The sequence below is a fragment of the Molossus molossus genome, unplaced genomic scaffold, assembly GCF_014108415.1.
Source record: "Molossus molossus isolate mMolMol1 unplaced genomic scaffold, mMolMol1.p scaffold_m16_p_8, whole genome shotgun sequence".
Lineage (NCBI taxonomy): Eukaryota > Metazoa > Chordata > Mammalia > Chiroptera > Molossidae > Molossus > Molossus molossus.
Genome location: NW_023425402.1, coordinates 87,750,946 through 87,773,772, shown reverse-complemented (window position 1 = coordinate 87,773,772; position 22,827 = coordinate 87,750,946). Strand labels below are relative to the sequence as shown.

The following is a 22,827-nucleotide window of genomic DNA, read 5'->3' as shown; positions in this document are numbered from 1 at the left end:
ATGAAGAAATAGATGAGAATCTAGCTGTTTATTTTTAAACTAGATCTTAAAGAGATTTGTAAAATAATGTCAAACATATCTCTCTTTGGAAATAATATTTTCCATATAAGTTATTTACACGAACATAAAATGGATTTACAGTTATTTTCAAATGAGTACTAAATATGTATATATTTTAATTTCTTGGTTTTAATATCTAATATAATACATAATGAAAAATATAACCCATATAAATAAAAGATCCGTGAGGTTCTCAATGATTTGTAAAAGTATAACGGGCCCCTGAGATCCAAAGTTTGAAAAGTGCTATAATAGATGAAGCACTTGAAAATACACTCAGGTAAAATTTATAAAAAACTGGATATTGCTCAAGTTTGCTATCAAGTCTAAACTCTATTTTTTTTTAATTTTTAATTGTTTAGCCTCACCTGAGGATATGTTTATTGACTTCAGAGAGAGAGGAAGGGAGAATGAGAGAGAAACACTGATGTGAGAGAGAAACATCAATTGGTTACCTTCTGCATGTGCCTCAAATGGGTATTAAACCCAAACCTAGGTATGTGCCCTGACTGGGGACACAACCGGCAACTTTTTGGTTCATGGGATGATGATCCAACCAACTGAGCCACTCAGCCAGAGCTAAACTCTCTATATTTTTTAATTTTTTTTTTTTTTTTATCCTCACCCAAGGATATTTTTCCATTTTTTTGGACAGATAGAGTGGGAGGGAGAGAGAGGAAGAGAGAGAGAAACATCGACGTGAAGGGACATATCGAGTGGCTGCCACCCGCACGACCAACCAGGGCCGGGGACAAACTGCAACCGAAGTACGTGCCCTTAGCGAGAACCAAACCCGGGTCTCTCCAGACCGCAGGCCGATGCTCTAACCGCTGAGCCAAACTGGCCAGGGCTATATTTTTTAAATATAAAAGTTTTCTGTGGTAATCCTTAGAAATAAATTTTTTCTTTATTAAAAGGAGTATTTAAATGTCTACATTGATTTTAAAGTGTATCTATGAGAAAACATTGATTTTCTATGGAATGCTGTTATCTTTAATATATCTGTACTCATCAAAAAAAAAAAAGTACTGCCCTGGCCGGTTTGGCTCAGCAGTTAGAGCGTTGGCCTGCAGTCCCGAGAGACCCAGGGCATGTACCTCGGTTGTAGTTTGTCCTCAGCCCTGGTTGGGTCGTGCAGGTGGCAGCCACTCGATGTGTCCCTTTCATGTTGATGTTTCAGCCACTCGATGTGTCCCTTTCACATTGATGTTTCTTTCCCTCTCCTCTCCTCTCCTCTCCTCTCCTCTCCTCTCCTCTCCTCTCCTCTCCTCTCCTCTCCTCTCCTCTCCTCTCCTCTCCTCTCCTCTCCTCTCCTCCCTCCCCTCCCCTCCCCTCCCCTCCCCTCCCCTCCCCTCCCCTCCCCTCCCCTCCCCTCCCCTCCCCTCCCCTCCCCTCCCCTCCCCTCCCCTCCCCTCCCCTCCCCTCCCCTCCCTCTCTGTCTCTCTCCCCCTCCCACTCTATCTGAACAAAAAAATGGAAAAATGTCCTCGGGTGAGAATAAAAAAAAAGTACTTTTATAGATGAGGAAGCTAGGTCTTTTTAACAGTGTCTTTTAAAGAAGATGTTGGCAAATTTTCTGTGTAAAAGACCAAGTTGCAGATATTTTTGTCTTTGCAGGACATGTGATTTCTGTCCCAAGAGCTCAACTCTGCCACTGTAGCATGAAAGCAGCCAAGGTAACACAAAGAAGCATGGCTGTGCTCCAACAAACCTTTACTTAAGAACACAAACTGGAATATCACATAATTTTCATTTGTCATGAAATACTATTCTTCCTTGTTTTGTTTTGTTTTTTGTTACACGTTTCTCCTTTTTCCCCCATTGCCACCCTCTTCCTTTTCCCTCCCCACCCCGTCTCCAGCTTTGTTGACCATGTCCATTGGTTATACGTACATGTGTATAAGTTCTGTGGTTTATCTCTTCCCTCCCCAACCCCTCTTCTGGGGATTGTACCCTACTTCCACATCTCTGGAACTATCCTGTTTCTCAGACTATTATGTTCATTATATTCCACAAATAAGTAAGATTATATGATATTTGTCTTTCTCTGCTTGGCTTGTTTAGCTTAGGATAATACTTTCCAGGTCATTCCATGTCATCTCAAAGGATAAAAGATCTTTCTTACAGCTGCATCATATTCCATTGTGTATATGTACCACAGCTTTTTTATCCATTAGACTACTGATGGACACCTGGGCTGTTTCCAGATCTTAGCTATTGTAAATAGTGCTGCTATAAACATGGGGGTACATATATTCTTTGTGATTGGTGTTTCAGGCTTTTTAGGGTACATTCCTAGAAGTGGGATCACTGGGTCAAATGGCAATTCAATTTTTAATTTTTTGAGGTAACACCATATTGTTTTCCATAGTGGCTGCACAAGTCTGCATTCCCACCAGCAGTGTACTAGAGACCCCTTTTCTCCACAGCCTCGCCAACACTTGTTGCTTGATGATTTGTTGATGGCAGGCATTCTGACAGGTGTGAGGTGATACCTCATAGTCATTTTAATTTGCATCTCTCTGATGATTAGTGATGTTGAGCATTTCTTCATATGTCTCTTGGCCATTTGTATGTCCTGCTTGGAGAGGTGTCTATTCAGCTCCTCTGCCCATTTTTTAATTGGGTTCTTTGTCTTCCTTTTGTTGGGTTGTATGAGCACTCTATATATTTTGGAAATTAGCTCCTTATCTGATGTATCATTGGCAATTATGCTCTCCCATACAGTGAGTTGCCTTTCCATTTTGATGGCTGTTTCTTTTGCTGTGCAGAAGCTTTTGAGTTTAATGTAGTCCCATGTGTTCATTTTCTCCTTTGTTTCTGTGGCGTTAGATGATGTATCAGTGAAAATTCTGCTGCGTATGATGTCTTAAATTTTGTTGCCGACATTTTCATCTAGAAATTTTATGGATTCACGAGTCACATTTCAGTCTTTTATCCATTTTGAGTTTATTCTTGTGTATGATGTAAGTTGATGGTATAGTTTCATTTTTTTGCATGTAGCTGCCCGATTTTCCCACACCATTTATTGAAAAGGCTGTCTTTACTCCACTGAACGCTCTTGCCACCTTTGTCCAATATTGAGCATAATGTTTTGGGTCCATTTCTGGGTTCTCTGTTCTATTTCATTGCATTGATCTATGTGCCTGCTCTTGTGCCAATACCAGGTTGTTTTGATTACAGTAGCTTTGTAGTATAACCTGATATTCAGTATTGTAATCCTGCTTACTTTGTCCTTCTTTTTCAAGATTGCTGTGGCTATTTGGGGTCTTTTTGGTTCCATATAAATTTTTGAAGTATTTGTTCCAGTTCTGTGAAATATGTCATTGGTATTTTGATGGGGATTGCATTGAATCTATACATTGCTTTGGGTAGTATGGACATTTTAATGATGTTAATTCTTCCAATCCAGAAACAAAGTATGTGCTTCCATTTTTTTATAGCTTCCTCTACTTCTTTTTTTCATTATCCTGTAGTTTTCTGCGAATAGGTCCTTTACTTCTTTGGTTAAGTTTATTCCTAGGTATCTTAATTTTTTTTGCCACGATGATAAATGAGATTGTTTTTTTAGTTTCTCTTTCTGTGAGTTCATCATTGGTGTATAAGAATGCCGTCGATCTCTTGACGTTAATTTTGTATCCTGCTACTTTGCCGAATTCATTTATAGTCTAGTAAATTTTTGATGGATTCTTTAAGGTTTTCTATGTATAAGATCATGTCATCTGCAAATAGTGACAGTTGCACTTCCTCCTTTCCAATTAGAATCCCTTTTATTTTTTCTTCCTGTCTGATTGCTGTGGCTAAGACTTCCAGTACTATGTTAAATAAAAGTGGTGAAAGTGGGCATCCCTGTCTTGTTCCTGTTCTTAAGGGAAATGCTTTTAGTTTTTGTCCATTGAGTATGATGTTGGCTGTAGGTCTTTCATACATGGACTTTATTATGTCGAGATATGATCCCTCTATTCCCAAATTACTGAGCATTTTTATCAGAAATGGGTGCTGGATTTTGTCAAATGCTTTTTCAGCATCTATTGATATGATCATATAGGTTTTATCTTTAATTTTGTTTATGTGGTATATCACATTTATTGATTTGCAAATATTATACCAGCCTTGCATCTTTGGAATGAATCCCACTTGGTTATGGTGAATAACTTTTTTGATGTATTGCTGAATTCGATTTGCTAGTATTTTGTTCAGGATTTTGGCATCTATCTATGTTCATCAGAAATATTGGCCTGTAGTTTTCTTTCTTTGTAGTGTCTTTTTCTGATTTTTGGAATTAGAATTGTGCTGGCCTCATAAAACTAGTTCGGAAGTCTTCCTTCTTCTTGAATTTTTAGGAATAGTTTGAGGAGAATGGGTGTTGGTTCTTTGAATGTTCAGTAAAACTCCCCTGTGAAGCCGTCCAGGCTGGGCTTTTGTTTGCTGGGAGAGTCTTGATTACATCTTCATTTTCCTTCATTGTCATTGGTCTGTTCAAGTTTTCTATCTGTTCCCAGTCCAGTTTTGGGACACTATGTGTTTGTTGAAATTTGTTCATTTTGCTTAGATTCTCCAATTTGTTGCCATATAATTATTCACAGTATTTGTTGATAATCCTTTGTATTTCTGTGGTGTCAGTTATTACTTCTCCTCTTTCATTTCTGATTTTGTGTATTTGGGTTCTCTCTCTCTGTTTCTTGGTGAGTTTAACTAAGGGTCCATCAATCTTGTTTATCTTTTCAAAGAACCAGCTCTTTGTTTCATTGATCCTTTGAATTGTTTTTTTGGTCTCCATGACGTTTATTTCTGATCTTTACTATTTCTTTCCTTCTACTTGCTCTGGGGTTTTCTATTTGTTTACTTTCTGGTTCTTTAAGTTCTGAGGTTAGGTAGTCTATTAGAAATTTTTCTTGTTTCGTGAGGTGGGCCTGTAATGCTATGAATTTCCCTCTCAGAACTGCTTTCAATGCATCCCATAGATTTTGTTTTGTTGTGTGTTCATTTTCATTGGTTTCCAGGAAGTTTTTAATTTCTTCTTTGCTCTCCATGGTAATCCATTTATTGTTAAATAACATGCTATTTAGCCTCCATGTTTTCAAATGTTTTTGCATGTTCTTGTTGCAATTGATTTCTAGTTGCATGCCATTGTGTTCTGAGAGGATGCTTGATATGATTTCAATCTTCTTGAACTTGTAGAGATTTAGTCTGTGTCCTAATATGTGGTCTATCTTTGAGAATGTCCCATGTGCACTTGAGGAGAATGTGAATTCTGCAGTTTTGGGGTGTAATTCTCTGTAGATATCTATTAAATTCATTTGATCTAGTGCTTCATTTAGAGTCTGTGTTTCCTTGTTATTTTTTGTCTAGGTGATCTATCCAGTGATGTCAGTGGGGTGTTGGAGTCCCCTGCTATGATTGTATTGCTGTTGATTTCTCCTTTGAAGTCCTCCAGAAAATTTTTAATATATTTTGGTGCTCCTATATTGGGTGCATACATGTTTACCAAGGTTATATCTTCCTGTTGGATAGATCCTTTCAATATTATGTAGTGGCCTTCTTTGTCTCTAATTATGGCCTTCATTTTGAAATCTAATTTATCAGATATGAGTATTGCTCCCCCGCTTTTTTTTTCCTTTCCATTTGCTTGGAAGATTTTTTTCCATCTCTTTACTTTCAACCTATGTGAGTCTTTTGTTGTGAGGTGGGTCTCTTGTAAACAACATATATGTGAGTCATGCTTTCTTATCCAGTCAGCTACTCTGTGTCTTTTTATGGGAGCATTCAATCCATTTACATTTAAGGTGATTATTGATATGTACTTATTTATTGCCATTTTTGTTTAGTGCAGTTATATTTTTCTTCCTAATTCTTTTATTAATTACTGTAGTCCATTTGATATTTCTTGCAGTGCTGGTTTGGTGCTAACACATTCCTTTAGCCTTTTTTTGTCTGGGAAATTCTTTATTTGACCTTCTATTTTGAATGATAGCCTTGCTGGATACAGTAGTCTTGGATTCAGATCCTCGTTTTTCATGACCTTGGTTACTTCATGCCCTGCCCTTCTGTCCTCTATTGTTTCTGTTGAGGAGTCAGCTGAGAGCCTTATGGAGGTTCCTTTGTAGGTAACCTGTTACTTATCTCTTGCTGCCTTCAGGACTCTCTCTATGTCTTTAATTTTTGGCATTTTAATTACTATGTGTCTTGGTATGGGCCTGTTTGGGTTCTTCTTACTTGGCGCTCTCTGTGCTTGTTCAACTTCAGTGCCTTCTTCCTTCACCAAGTTAAGAAAGTTTTCTGTCACTATTTCTTCAAATATATTCTCTAACAATGGCTCATTTTCTTCTTCTTTGGGGACTCCTATGATGCAAATGTTATTACGTTTCCAGTTGTCCCACAGTTCTCTTAAGCTGTCTTCCTGTTTTTTAACTGATTTTCTGTTTGGTTGATTTTGTCTACCCTGTCTTCTAATTCACTGATCCAGTCCTCAGATTCCTCTACTCTGTTGTTTAGTCCTTCCAATGTGTTCTTTATTTCTACTATGTCATTCTTCATTTCCACTTGGTTGGTTTTCAATGTTTCTGTATCTTTACTCATGGTGTTGATGTCCTTACTCATGCTGTTGAGCTTCCTCAAGATCATAGCTCTGAACTCTACCTCTGATAACTTGCCAAAGTGCATTTCATTTATCTCATCTTCAGTAGAGTTCTCTTGTTCTTTCATTTGGGATTTGTTTCTTTATTTCACCATTTTGGCTATCTCAGTGGTTTTTGGAGTCTGTCAAATTTTCCCTGTGGATGTTGGTGTTCTGTTGTTTGTGGCTCCCTCTACAAGGTTTAAATGAGCGCGGGAGGACCCATGTTAAACACCACTGTCAAGCCTTACATTCCTGGGTAGATTTGGAAGTCCAGGAAAGGTTCGGTTATCCTCTAGTTTTTTGCCTGAAGGCTATTGGTCTCAGTTACTAAGGGCCTGTGATGTGGCCCTTAGGTGTTCTGCATAAGAGGATTTCGAGAGGGTGGGGCAGATGCTGATTGTTAATTAGCCCAAATTTGCATTTCTTTGGCTCACCTGAGTGGGGCTGAATCTCCAAGGAAGTAGCTGCTCTTTTTCCCAACAGCTTCAGGAAGGAGCAAGCTGGCCACCCTTCTGTGTGGCCAGGAAGGAGCAAGCTGGCCATTGTCCTTTATGGCGTGACTCAGCCAAAACTCTGAGAGCCCTCTGAATCCCGCTGTTACCACAGAGTTCTAGTCTAGTCCGCCCTCCCTCCACCACAGCCCAAGGGGAGTGGCTGTAGCTAATTCAGTGCTCTGTGCTATGGAGCCAGCTTGGGGTTTTAACCCCAAGGATGCTGCTCACAGCTAAAGCCGCTGCTGTCTGTGGGCTCCCACCCTCTCGTGCCTCTGCAAATACTACCGGTGTCACTGGTTATATGGTCCTCTCCTGCTGCTTTTCTGTTGCTTTTTTCTGACGATTTGTCTTTATTTTACTTGTAATTCCCATTTGCTCCTGGGAGATCGTCTGTGTAGCTTCCATTCACTCCACCACCATTTTCCTCTTCTTCTTTTGTTTTTAACAATTTAAATATCTAAATACTATTCTTAGCTCCTGGCCCACTACAAAAGCAGGTAGTGGGTTGAATTTAGTGTACAGGAAATAGTTTGCCAACCCCTGATCTAAAGTACATTCTACCGAACTTTAATCCTTGGAGGTCTTCTGTGACAAAGGGTTCATGATATAATCAGAGAGGGCATAGTAATTGTACTTTTGATTTTGCTATTACATTCCTAATTTTGTGTGATTTTCAGGATGTTTTCCAAACTTCAATATGCAAACAAAGTTCCTGGCCGGTGTGGCTCAGTGGTTGAGTGTCAATCCATGCACCAAGAGGTTTCCAGTTCAATTCCCAGTCAGGGCACATGCCCAGGTTGTGAGCCAAATCCCCAGTGTGTGTGGGGGAATGCAGGAGGCAGCCAATCAATGTTTTCTCTCATCGATGTTTCCATCTTTCTCTCCCTCTCCCTTCCTCTCTCTCTAAACAATAAAGAAAAAAAAAATTTTTTTAAATGCAAACAAAGTATCTGGGATCCTGTTAAAATGTGGATTCTAATTTAGTAAATCTGGGTAGTACAAAAAAGTCTGAATTTCTAATAAACTCTAGATAATGCTGGCAATCCCTGAGTTTAGGGTTCACCAAGGGACTTCTTACATTGCTCTAATTCAGTGAAATTCAATGACCACTGAAAAGAAGAAAGTGTATCTTCACAAAATCCCCAGGCAATTCAAATGCACACTCAAGTCTGAAAAGCACTGGTGTAGAGGCAATTTCCATGAACACATATTCTGAGTGCATCGAAAAGTCAGTCCATCCGCACTAAATAATCTCTACCCCTAATGAATACAGTCTGAGTGTCTTTCAATAAGGAAAGAAGAAGAGAAGGATATTATTCCCTTCTAAGACTCTGTTAAAGGAGTATTGCTATACCTTGAAAAGTCAGAAATGACTTATGAGGTAACCTGGCCTAAAATCTACTAATGAATCCACATTTATCCAGGAGCAAGAGCTCAGAGGTCAGTTATGAAAACATCTGATATCAAGTATTGGCAAAAAGAACTACATACTAGAGCCACAAAATATCATTCCAAGAATGCTAAGTTTTGATGAAAATATTGCCAACAATGAAAACTGGCAGGAACACAAGTAGTGAGTGATCAGTAAAGCCACACCCTACACCTGCAGCACATTATTTGGGGAGCTGGCATGAGGTGATAATCAAAAGCTTAGTGTTCTCTCTCTCAACCAAAGGTCACAGAATAGAGACACACACCCTGAAAAGCTTACAGTTATTATAGAAGACACATGTACATAAAACAGAAACCATCTGAGGTTACCTGAATGATATCAAGACTATCAGACTTATGTTCTGAATAAAAGAGTTGTCATTTGTGTGATGGTTGTCCGAATTTTTTGAGTGAACAACTGTAACAGCCCTTGGATTCAGGAATGCTGTATCTTGGCATTTTGATTTGGTGGGCAGTAAAAACGGGGCTTAGGAAGGAGTGTTTTAAACCAAGTATTAAAAAGTCAGCAAGAGATATTTGGGACATCATGCTATGATGCTGGGCTGGGGGAAACCATGGTCTTGTGGATGAGAATAATAAAGGTTCAAGAACAGAACCAAGAACATTGAGCTCTTGAAAAGTGGTCACTTACGGACAATGAACAAAGGCACCTACCCAAATAGAAGAGAACAGCACAATTTCATTGACTTAGAGTCTAGCCTGGCAGAGTTGGGCCTTTAGAGGCCACTTGAGCCCTGAAGAGCTTTCCCTGGGTACTACATAAAGGAAGGGACTTGGTATACACCCTTTATTCACAGACCTAGCTGCCTAAATTACCCAAGTCTTTTATTACCTCCCCCCTCATTTATTTTTTTCAACCTGGCTCCTCCCCACCCCCATCACAATTATGTTTTTATCCTTAGTCCTAGAGTACATTTTATCTCCTCTGGCTATAACCCTAGCCATTTATGACAATAGTTTTATTTCTTCAGTTTTCCAGTGAACAATGAACTCCTTTGAGTAATGCCTCTTTTTGTTTCACCATCCCAGAATCATTTGATATTTATCATCTGATCCACCTCTGCAAGCAGAGTCAGCACACTCCATCTGATCAGAACAGATTACAGTTAATAGTCTGACCATTCTCTTTGGTTGACCCTGAGCTCTCATTCTGTATCTTTTCATGTATATTTTTTGTACTTTTACAAGAAGTAAAAGCCTTATATTCACCAAATATTTCCCAAATTTTGATGACTGAGTGACTTAGGAAATAAGAAATATATATTGAGTGCCAACCATATACCCAGACTGATAATAGTTGCATAGATCTTGGTTATGTTTTCTAAAACAGCAGAGATCACTCATTCATTATGAAACAACATACATACACAAATGCCCAACGCATCTTATACATTTCTTACCTAGGTCAAAATCAGACAGGCAGCTAGCTAACTTTAGGCCAATTGAGGTGTCAAATGACATACTTTATAGTACCTATATTCATTATATAGAATAAAGCCATTGGAAAACAATTTGTAATCTAATTGAACTAAAACCATTGAATCTTGTTTATAAAATAAAAATGTCTTCAACTTTAATACCTTTTCTATAGCTAATTATTTATATATATATTAAAAATTTTAAATCTTTGAATGTCAAAAGATTAAATTTCCCTCTAAAATTATAAAATTCTATATACAAGAATGCTTTTCTCTAGTTGTCAATACATAATGCAACTTGAAGTCATATAACTTTACCTTATTTTTAGGCTAAGGTAAACATTAAATTTATTGTGTGTAACAACAGAGCTTTATACACCAAACTCTGCTCTAAATATGTGAATGAATAAAGACAGATTGATAAGGCATATTGCTCACTCACCAAAACTGAAGAAATTTACCAACTGTGTAATTATATTCATAATTACAAAATAACTGAAAAGCATATTTAGGATGAAGAAACCCCATTCTAAGATGGCTTTCAAAGTAATTTGTTTTTCTTGTTAATATTTAGTCTTAGAGGTTGTTTATAGTTAGCTTGGAAGCTTTTGAACACTTGAAGATATCCTTAAGGCTTTTAAAGCATTTGCCCTGGCCCTGGCCGGTTTGGCTCAGTGGTTAGAGTGTCAGCCTTTGGTCCAGAGACACCTGGGTTTGGTTCCCGCTAAGGGCATATACCTCGGTTGCAGTTTGTCCCTGGCCCTGGTTGGGTCGTGCGGGTGGCAATCATTCGATGTGTCCCTTTCACATCGATGTTTCTCTCTCTCTCTCTTCCTCTCTCCCTCTCCCCCTCCCACTTTATCTGAACAAAAACAAAAAAATGTCCTCAGGTAAGGATTAAAAAAAAGCATTTGCCCTGTATGTCTGCCTATCATATGTAAAATGATTTTCATGACAGGAAGTTTCCTTTTCCCAGCTCTCTAACTTGGTCTCACTCTGCTAGCACCTTCAATTCTTCATCTTAGGGAAAAGCATAGATATTTTTTTAAAAATCAAAATAATAAAAATCCCCATCTTTTAAGCATTTGCTATATGCAGACATGTGCAGGATCTTAGTGAAATACAGCAGCTCTATGCAAGTTCTCACCATTATACTTATTAAAAAACTGAGACTCAGAGAGGTTAGCTGCTTTCTTCCAAATTCACACCATTAGTAAGTGATGAAGTAAGTTGGGCTCATATCTGACTCTAAACTATAAGTACTAAATAATAAGAACAAGAACAACAAATATTTACTAAGTACTAACTGCCACCTACGTTACTAATCATGTCCCAAGATTATCTCAATCCTCAACAGCAGCATGAGGTAGATACACTTCAAATTCCAATTTGTGGATGAGGAGCTTAGGTACAGAGAAGTTAAATAGATTGTGTAAATCTACATTATTTTGAGGGGCAGTATAGAGATTTGAATCAGGCTAGTATGATTCATTGACTAGTTGCTTAATCATGATACTCAGGGACACTTATCCTCAAGAATGTATCTTAAATTATCCAGCCACTAATACTATTATTTAAACATTTCATATATATGTAATGTAGTGCCCCAAAATTAATGTAGTACTCGTATTAGTGTTTATTTGCATTTATTTAGCTCCTACCATGTGTCTGGAATACTGTTTTATGGATACAGAAACAAAAAGACACGATTTCTGATTAAAAACAGTTCCCAATGGAGTTGAAAAAGAAACATCTAATAAATGGTATTAGAGGAGATAAGTGAGAATTGTTCTCTTTCTATAGCAACATAGAAATACTTTATAAAAGAGGTGAAGTTTAAGTAATAGGCAAAGAATGAGATAAAATTGTCCAGCTATCCACATTTGGTGTGGAGTACTCTAGACAGTAGAAACACATGTGAGAAGATAACATGGCTTGTTAGAGAAACGTCAGTTGTCTCATTATTACTCAAGTGGAAAGTGTATATGACACTGACCCAACAAATGATCAGGTGAGCAGCATCTGACCCCAAAATGGATTTCATCATTTTAATTAATTTATTATTTAATACATTTAACAAATATTTATTCAGTGTCTGCTATATATCAGGAACTCTACCAATCACTTAGGAGTAAAAAAAGACACAGTTCTGGCCCTCTAGCCAGCTACTGTGATATTTGTTCCTCTGAGGAGTTTGAATTAGGGGGCAGTAAATGAATTTAAACAGGATATGCCTGTTTTCACACTTGAAATAATTCCTGAGTAGTGGTCTGTGTTGGAAAATCTGGAAAAATTTTGAATAATTATATATTTCATGATTTCCATCATTTTTATTTATTTTCCCCTGCTTAATTTCAGTATAATTTTATCTTCATTGTCTAGCTTTTTCAGGTAGAAACATAAAACATTGATTTTTAAATCTTTCTTTTCTAATAAGCATGAACACCTATAAATTTTGAAACTCTGCTCTAGCTGCATCTCAAAAATTTATAATGTATTTTATTATCTTTTAGTATAAAATTATTAATTTTTTATTTGACCCATGGGTTATTTAGAAGTGTGCTAATTTTCAAATATTGCATATTTTCTAGCTACATTGTTATTATTGGTTTGTACTTTAATACAGTTTGGTAAAAAAAAACAAAACTCTGTATGACTTAAATATTTGATATTTATTGAGGCTTGTATTATGGCCCAGCATATGTTAATTTCTATGTGTCTTCCATATGTATTTCAAAAAATTTATATCTGCATTTGTTGATTAGGTCAAGTTGGTTGACAGTGTTTTTCAAATTTTCTGTATCTTTACTGATTATTTTGTCTACTTATTACATCAGTAACTGAGAAGTAGTGTTAATGTCAACAATTTTATCATTCAAGTTTCTCCAGAGAAATAGAACCACTAAGATATGAGTTATTTTAAGGATTTGGCTCATGTAATTGTAGAGGCTTGCAAGTAAGAATTATAAGGCAAGCCAACAGGCTGGAAACTCAAATATAAGTTAATATTGCAGTCTTGAGGCAGAATTTATTCTTCTCTGGAAAACCTGTTTTTCCTTTTTAAGGCCTTCAACCATTGCATAAGGTCTCACCCATATTATCAAGAGTGATCTCAGTTATTTAAACTGAACTGATTGTAGATATTAACTACACCAACAAAATACCTTCACAGCAATATATCAATTCGTGTTTGATTAAAAAACAGGATACTGCAGCCTGGCAGAGTTGACATAAAACTGTCATATCAAATATGAATAAAAATTTGTCTATTTCTCTCTTTGTCCTGTCAAGTTTGGCTTCATGCATTTTGAAGTTATGTCATTAGGTAAATATACACTTATGATTGATGGTTATGTTTTCTTGACACATGGATCCATTTATCATTATGAAATGCCTTTCTTTATCTCTGATAATACTTCTTGTTTTGAAGTCTCCTTTGTCTGATATTTATGTAACCATGCCAGCTTTGAAAGCTTAGTTTTTTTCATGGTATAGTTTTCACCCTTTGCTTTCAATTTGTCTGTATCTTCCTGTTTAAAAGTCTTTTGCTAAAAAATATATAGCTGGGCTTTTCTTTTTATACAGTCTGATTATCTCTGCCTTTTAGTTGGAGTATTTAATCCACTTATATTTCATGTAATTACTGATATGGCTGGGTTTTAATCTCCTATCTTGTTGTTTACTACTTACACCCTTTTACCTTCATTCCATTTCTATTTTCCTGCCTTATTTTTTATCAATAAAGCAGTTTTAGTATTCAATTTATTCCTATCCATAAATACATATGTGTGTATGTATGTGTGTGTGTGTGTGTGTGTGTGTATATATATATATTTTTTTTTTTACAGATTTCTCAGTTTAGAAATAATATCTTTTTTTTTTTTTTAACCTTACTAGAGGACATTTTTCCATCTTTTGTTCAGAGAGAGTGGGAAGAAGAGAGAGAGAGAAAGCGAGAGAGAAAAAGAGAGAAACATCGATGTGAAAGGGACACATCAAGTGGCTGCCTCCCGCATGACCCAACCAGGGCCAGGGACAAACTGCAACTGAGGTACGTGCCCTTAGTGGGAACCGAATCCAGGTCTCTCTGGACCGCAGGCCGACGCTCTAACCGCTGAGCCAAACCAGCCAAGTCTAGAAATAATATCTTTACATTTTCACAATTTACCTTCAAATATTATGCAACTTCAGAAACAATATAAGAAGCTTATAACTGTAAGGTTATAACTAACACTTACCCCCTATTTTGGCCATTATGCTATTTTACATCTACATGTGTGATAAGCCCAATATATTGTTATTATTTTATTTGGTCAATATACTTCCAAAGAAATTAAAATACATAGGTATGTATATATTTACTAAACACAAAACCATCTATAATATTTAATCAAATAATTTTCCATCTGGCATCATTTTTCTTCAGCCTGAAAACCTTCTCTCAAAATTTTGTGTAATGCAGATTTACTGAAGACTAATGTTCTCAGCTTTCATCTACTGGAGAGTGTTTTTATTTTTGCCTTCAAATTTTAGAATATTTTTAGAATAATTTTGTTAGAAATAGAATTTTAGATTAATTTTATTTATCTTTCAATACATTAAAGATATTTGACAGTCTTATGACCTGTAAAGTTGGCCAGCGTTCATTGTTTCCTTATGTAATGCATCTTTTTCCTCTAGTTACTTTTTTTTTATCCTCACCTGAGGGTATTTTTCTATTTTTGTTTAGATAGAGTGGGAGGAAGAGAGAGGAAGAGAGAGAGAAAAAAAAACAACATTGACATGAAAGAGACACATTGAGTGGCTGCCTCCCGCATGACCCCAACCAGGGCCAAGGACAAATTGCAACCGAGGTATGTGCCCTCGACCGGAATCAAACCCATGACTCATTGGTCCACGGGCCAATGCTCTAACCACTGAACAAAACTGGCCAGGGCTCCTCTGGTTACTTTTTAAATTTGTTCTTTATTTTTAGTTTTCTCCTGTATAAATATTATGTACCTAGAAGTGGTTTAATTTATATTTGTCCTGCTTGGGGTTTACCTGAGTAATAGGTAGAATTCTTCTAGGAAGTATACTGCACAAATTTAAATATAATACATAGAAGGTAGTGTAGAAGATTTTCTGGTCCAGACACTTCTACAAATTCAAGCTTAACTTACTAGAGGGTAAAAGACACCAATGCTCAATAAGCCTATGAGTGCCCCAGGCTATAAATATCTTAAATCATAATGTCTAGTAACTTCTGAAAAAAAAAAATGCCATTTTGGAAAAGATAAAACCAAACCTTAAAATTGTGTTGATCTCTTGTATTACAATATATTTGACAATGATACATCAGATAAGGGGTTACTTTCCAAAAAATACAAAGAACTTACAAAACTCAATACAAGAAAGATAAACAATCCAATTTAAAAATGGGCAAAGAACCTGAATAGACACTTCTTCAAAGAGGACATACAGATGGCCAATAGACATACAAAAAAGGGCTCGAGGTCACTAATCATCAGAGAGATGAAAATAAAATGTCAGAATGGCTACTATTAATAAATCAACAAACAACAAGTGCTGACAAGGGTGTGGAGAAAAGGGAACCCTAGTGCTCTGTTGGGAATGTAAACTGGTACAGCCACTGTGGAAAACAGTATGGAGTTTCCTCAAAAAATTAAAAATAGAACTGCCTTTTGGCCCAGCAATCCCACTTCTGGGAATATATCCTAAAAATCCCAAAACACCAATCAGAAAGAATATATGCATCCCTAAGTTTATAGCAGCATTATTTATAAAAGCCAAGATCTGGAAATAGCCCAAGTGCCCATCAGTAGATGAGTGGACAAAAAAGCTGTGGTATATTTACACAATGGAATAATATGAGGCTGTAAAAAAGAAGAATCTCTTACCCTTTGGAGAAACGTGGAGTGTACTATGCTGAGTGAAATAAGCCAGTCAGAGAAAGACAAGTATCACATGATCTCACTTCTATGTGGAATCTAATGAACAAAATAAAATGAACAACAAAATGAAAACCAGAAGTATAGGTACCTGGAACAGACTGGCTGGTGCCCAAGGGGATGGGAGTGGGGTGACTGGATAAAGAAGGTGAAGGGATTAGCTAAAGAACATATATGCATACCTCATGGACATGAACAAGGGAGAAGGTGGGGGGGGGGTGGAGGTAGGCAAATATGGGGGAAGAGAGGGGACACCTTCAATAATGTCAACTTTAAAAATTTTAATTTAAAAAAATTATGTTGAGCCCTGGCTAGTCACAGGTTTGATTTCAGTCAAGGGCTCATGCTTGGGTTGCAGGTTCTACCCCCAGTCCTGGGCAGGGTCAGCAGGAGGCAACTAATCAATGTGATTCTCTCACATCCATGGTTTCTCTCTCTCTCTCTCTCTCTCTCTCTCTCTCTCTCTCTGTCTCTCTCTCCCTCTCTCTCTCTCCTTCCTTCCCTCCCTCCCTCCCTCCCTTCCTCCCTTCCACTTTCTCTTAAAAAAAAAAAAAAATCAATGGAAAAATATCCTTGGATGAGGATTAACAAAACAACAAAAAAATAATTGTGTTGATCTCTTGTATAACCATCCAGAAATATGAGGTCAGACAGATAATTTACATATATAATTTGCATATCTGACATTCTTTGGAGGATTTGGTTTTGATAAGCTTAATGAAGAGTAGTTATAATCTTCTGAGTCAATTCACTGTACCAGTGCAGCAAGGGACCCAAGAAAGTTTGCCTTTACAACAAAAGCTACTTAATGAGTTTTATGTCCCAGCTGTTCTATCTACCGTGTACAGGCTGTGGCAAACAATTAAAAAGACAGCAATAACTTCAGCAAAATTGAAAAAATACCTACAAATTATAGTAATTTTGATACTGTTGTAGTTAACCTAGTTATTAATAACAGGAAAGGAGCAAAGGGAAGACCAAAAATTACAGGCATGTCATTTGGGCAGCTTCACCAGGAAGCTAAAGCTTTACACTCCCCAGGGAGCCACTGATCTATTCCTTGCAGATCACTGGAGGAAGGAACTGTACAGGGAGAGGTAGACACATGCCCAGTAAAGTTGGGGTGACATAGAAAAGGTACTTGCTGTTAATCACATCTGGGGATAAGTCATTGGCCAAAATAGGTATGGCCACTGCAATGGCATGAAGTTTGAGATATAATCCCCTGAACAAAGGAGTTTGCTCTCTTGGTTGACTCCTGGCCCATGTTGGTTGACTTCTCCCACATCATCCATGTTCATGTGGACCCCTAAACACAATGGGCTAATGAACTGTAAACAGCCAGATGCTTAACTGGATCTGACTACAACATGGAATAGAAACTCTGGACACTGGCTTTGCTTTTAGCTCTACTGAAACCCCAGTTATACTTCTTCCAGGACTGGATTAAAGGAAATAGGACTTTGGAAACCCAGGAATGTAATTCAACGAAAATAAAAATCACTCATCCTCCTGTGCAGATCTCAGAAAATTCTTTTTCTCAAGATGTAGTAAGGACTCCACCCCCAATTCTCAGTGGGGAAACGGATACCTCAACTTCCCCAATAACAATTTAACAAGGAAAGATGCTGATCCTTTTATAGAGAAACTTGAATCTCAAACAAGATAAACATTTTGGTTTTAAAAAGTCACATTCGGGGAAAAGACTCAGAAAGCAAATTATAAAGGAGTTATTAGGAGCATGACTGATAAGCTAGAAAAGGGAAATTTTACATAGTTGATGAGAACATAATAATAATTGCAGGTAAAATTTTAGTTAGTAATACAGTTAGTAAATTGTGAGGGTGAGATTCCATATAGGAAATTAAAAAATTTCCTCTCTCGATATGTTGACTAATTGATGATATGCCATTTGACATTAAGAAGTTTTGCATAATAAACTGGAAAATAACAGCTTCTTTCTTCAGCTTGATGAATAAACAAATTCCACCAATAAATGCCATGCTATAAAATTTGTAAGATTTGTAAATGATAGCGAAATTTAAGAAAATGTTTTCTACTACAAAATGCTGCTCAAAACAAGAAAAGGACAAGATGCATTTGATGTTTATGACCATATCTGAAAATAGAAGTTCCATTTTGCAAAAACTACATTGACATCCATGTTGATGATGCCCCAAGAAAATTCACATGCACACTGACATCACAATACACTGTTTTCTTTCCAAGGGTGTCAAAAACTCCTGAGTACAAAATGAAAAATCAAAGTCTGAATGATACTACAAAAATTATTATTAAACAAAAACCAGTTAATTGAAGATAGTTTTAAAATAGTATGAAAATCTGGAAAAGGAGCCCCTACACTTTTTACATACAGAAATCCAGTGACTTAACAGAGAGACTGTTTGCACGAGCATTTGAGCTGGAGAACTATCTTCTAGATATTAGCAGGCAAGATGTTGCTGAATGCTTTAAAGATGAAGAATATCTGCAGAAACTGGCCTACTTAATAGACATGTCTCATCACCTTTTCTAGTTGATCAAGTTTTGTAAGATCCAGGAAAACTTTTATATTTCAAGTGACAAGATTCTTGAATTTAAAATAAATCAGTGCTCTGCCTCTCCACAGAGTTCTGGATTTCTGTGGAAGCACAGCCACTTTCAGGGAAACTGTGAACATCTTGCTGTGGTTTTAGCTTCTTTTGTTTATGAGTGTTTCTTATTTAACCAGCATCAAAAACATGAACAGAATTATCTGATTATAATTAAAAATGAAATATATGTACGCTTATGTCACATATTTACCCAGAATTGTGTATTTTTGTTGTTAATCCTCACCCAAAGATATTTTTCCATTGATTTTTTAGATAGAGTGGAAGGGAGGGAGGGAGGGAAGGAGTAAGGAAAGAAGAAAGGGAGGGAGGGAAGATAGAGAGGGAGGGGGAGAGACATACATAGAGAGAGAGAGAGAGAGAGAGAGAGAGACACTGATGTGAGAGAGACACACTGATTGGTTGGAGGCCCAGAGATCGAACCCGCAACCCAAGTAGGTGCCCTTGACCAGGAATTAAACCCTCCATGGGCTGACACTCTAACTGCTGAGCCAAACTGGCCAAGGCAAGAATTCTGTATTTTTGCAGCAAAAATAAGCACAGGTTTCACATTACACATGTAAATTTTATTCTTTCAGTTTTGTTCAAACAATTTTTTTAGTCCAAATATAGGCCTATAAAAGAGATCTAGAAACCAACATATCTGCATAATAATATTGTAATGGTTAGGCCTATATTTGAGTCTAATCAAGTCACTCAGTAGGAAAATATTCTATCAAAGTCATATAAAATAATTGGCATATACATATATGTATCAATATAGATATATCTCTATATATATCCTAAGCTATATTTTTATTATATTGCTTTGGCTTATAATTTTAGAAGGTTTACTATTCAACGCTGACAAATCTTTGTGTTGTAAGTAACAAATAATTTATAAACTCTAAATTAAATCTATCAAATCTACTATTAAAAAAGTAAATCTCATTTTGGTTTAAATTGGTTATTTTATAGAAATTTATCCTGTTTGCCTTATGAGTTTTAAAAATTTATGAAAATAAAACAAATTAAATTTTAAAGGTAAGCTAAGCCTAATTACCCTTTCTTTTCCCAGTAAAGATAAACTTAAATAGTCATTTTTAGTCATAAGTAGGGGGAAAACTGTACAGTATGTATCATATATCACATCTCACTAGCATCGTGTATAGAAGAAATTTGTAGTAAGTCTTTTAGGTCTTCTTGAATGCAGTTTCAAAAATCAAATAGGGGAACCGAAAAATGGCGGCGGAGTGAACGGAGCTACACAGACCGTCTCCCAGAACCAAACTGGAATTACAACTATAACACAGACAAATCGACGGGAAAAACCAACAGAAAAGCAGCTTGCGAGGACCATACAACGAGGGACACCGACTCCATCCCGGTAGGCTTGCGAAGGCGCGAGACGGGGCTGGGAGCCCACGGTCGGCAGCTCGGCAGCGGCCTTAGCTATAAGCGGCGCCCTCAGGTCACACTCCCAGGCGGCCCCACAGCGCAGCCGGGACAGAGGCTGAAACAGCCACAGCCACTCACCTTGGGCTCCGGCGGAGGGAGGGCAGACTGGACTGGAACTGTGTCAGGACACTCGGGGTTTGGAGGGCGCTCAGAGCTTTGGCTGAGTACAGCCACTCAGGACGGTGGCCACATTGCTCCTTCCCAGGGCTCTGGGGAGAGGCAGCAGCCCCTCCCTCGGAGATCCAACCCCACCCTGTGGGCCATTGAAGTGCTAATTGAGGCTCACTAACGACCAGCATCTGCCCCACCCTCCTGAAAGCCCCTTGGCTGAGCACCAGAGGGAGTTTTTCAATCAACTGACAACCCAAAACTCATCAATTAACCTAGACTGCTAGCCTCCAGGCAAAAAGCCAGAGGATAACAGTACGTTTCCTGGGCTGGCAACTTTAACCAGGAAAGTAAGACTTGACAGTGGTGTTCAACGCGGGTTCTCCCTCGCTCATCTAAACACAGGAGAGGGAGCCACAAACAGCAGAACACCAACACCCACAGGGAGAACTTGACAGGCTCCAAAGCCCACAGTGATAGCTAAAATGGTGAAACACAGAAACAGAAGCCAAATGAAAGAGCAAGACACCTCCACCGAAGATGAGATCAATGTGGAGCAATTAGGCATGATAACAGAGCTAGAATTCAGAGCCATGATCTTGAGGAAGCTGAACAGCATGAGTAAGGATATAGAGACACTGAAAATAAGCCAAATGGAAATTAAAAACCAACAAGAAGAGATAAAAAATGACATATCCGAAATGAAAAACACATTGGAAGGTTTAAAAAGCAGAGTAGGGGAAGCTGAGGACCGGATCAGTGAATTAGAAGACAGGGTAGAAAAAATCAACCAATCAGAAAAACAAAAGGAAAAAAACTATTAAAAAACAGGAAGACAGCTTAAGAGAACTATGGGACAACTGGAAACGTAATAATATTCGCATCATAGGAGTCCCCGAAGAAGAAGAAAAGGAGCAAGGGATAGAGAATATATTCAAAAAAATAGTGAGAGAAAACTTCCCTAATTTAGTGAAGGAAGAAGGCATTCAAGTTCAAGAAGCACAGAGAGTCCCAAGTAAGAAGAACCCAAACAGGCCCACACCAAGACACATAGTAATTAAAATGCCACAAATTAAAGACAAAGAGAGAATCCTAAAAGCAGCAAGAGATAAGCAACAGGTTACCTACAAAGGGAACCCCATAAGGCTCTCAGCTGACTTCTCACAAGAAACACTACAGGCCAGAAGGGAATGGCATGAGGTAATCAAGGTCATGAAAAACAAGAATCTGAATCCAAGACTACTCTACCCAGCAAGGCTATCATTCAAAATAGAAGATCAAATAAAGAGCTTCCCAGACAAAAAAAAAGCTAAGGGAATACATTAGCACCAAACCAGCACTGCAAGAAATGTTAAAAGGACTGCTGTAATTAGCAGTAGAAATGGGAAGAAAAGTAGAACCACACTAAACAAAAATGGCAATAAATAAGTACATATCAATAATCACCTTAAACGTAAATGGATTGAATGCTCCCATAAAGAGACACAGAGTAGCTGATTGGATAAGAAAGCATGACCCATCTATATGTTGTTTACAAGAGACCCACCTCTCAACAAAAGACTCACATCGGTTGAAAGTGAAGGGATGGAAAAAAATTTTCCAAGCAAATGGAAAGCAAAAAAAAGCTGGGGTAGCAATTCTCATATCTGATAAAATAGATTTCAAAATGAAGACCATAACTAGAGACAAAGACGGCCACTACATAATATTGAAAGGATCTATCCAACAGGAAGATATCACCTTGATAAACATATATGCACCCAATATAGGAGCACCAAAATATATTAAAAATCTTCTGGAGGACTTCCAAGGAGAAATCGACAACAATACAATCATAGCAGGGGACTTCAACACCCCGTTGACAGCACTGGATAGATCCTCTAGGCAAAAAATTAGCAAGGAAACAGAGACTCTAAATGAAGCACTAGACCAAATGGATTTAATAGACATCTACAGAGAATTACACCCCAAAACTACAGAATACACATTCTTCTCAAGTGCACATGGGACATTCTCAAAGATAGACCACATGATAGGACACAAACTAAATCTCTACAAGTTCAAGAAGATTGAAATCATATCAAGCATCTTCTCAGATCACAATGGCATGAAACTAGAAATCAATTGCAACAAGAACATGCAAAGACATTTCAACACATGGAGGCTAAATAGCATGTTATTAAACAATGAATGGGTCACCGAGGAGATCAAGGAAGAAATTAAAAACTTCCTGGAAACCAATGAAAATGAACACACAACAACACAAAATCTATGGGATGCAGCGAAAGCAGTTCTGAGAGGGAAGTTCATAGCACTACAGGCCTACCTCAAAAAACAAGAAAAAATTCTAATTGACTGTCTAACCTCACAACTTAAAGAATTAGAAAGCAAACAAAAAGAAAACCCCAGAGCAAGTAGAAGGAAGGAAATAGTAAAGATCAGAGCAGAAATAAATGACATAGAGACCAAAAAAACAATTCAAAGGATCAATGAAACAAAGAGCTGGTTTTTCAAAAAGGTAAACAAGATTGATGGACCCTTAGCTAGACTCACCAAGAAACAAAGAGAGAGAACCCAAATACACAAAATCAGAAATGAAAGAGGAGAAGTAACAACCAACACCACGGAAATACAAAAGATCGTTAACAACTACTATGAACAACTATATGGCAACAA

The 22,827-nt window shown here is 37.5% G+C and overlaps 1 protein-coding gene across 1 annotated transcript in view; it reads right to left on the bottom strand.

Annotated features, from left to right (window-relative positions):
* The window catches only part of PDE7B (phosphodiesterase 7B), a 465,832-nt gene extending 451,535 nt beyond the window's left edge, over positions 1–14,297 (bottom strand). The window contains exon 1 of the mRNA XM_036247767.1: positions 14,282–14,297. Coding sequence (XP_036103660.1) covers positions 14,282–14,297 — 16 coding nt within the window. The remainder of the gene's footprint in view (positions 1–14,281) is intronic.
* Positions 14,298–22,827: the final 8,530 nt, after the last annotated feature.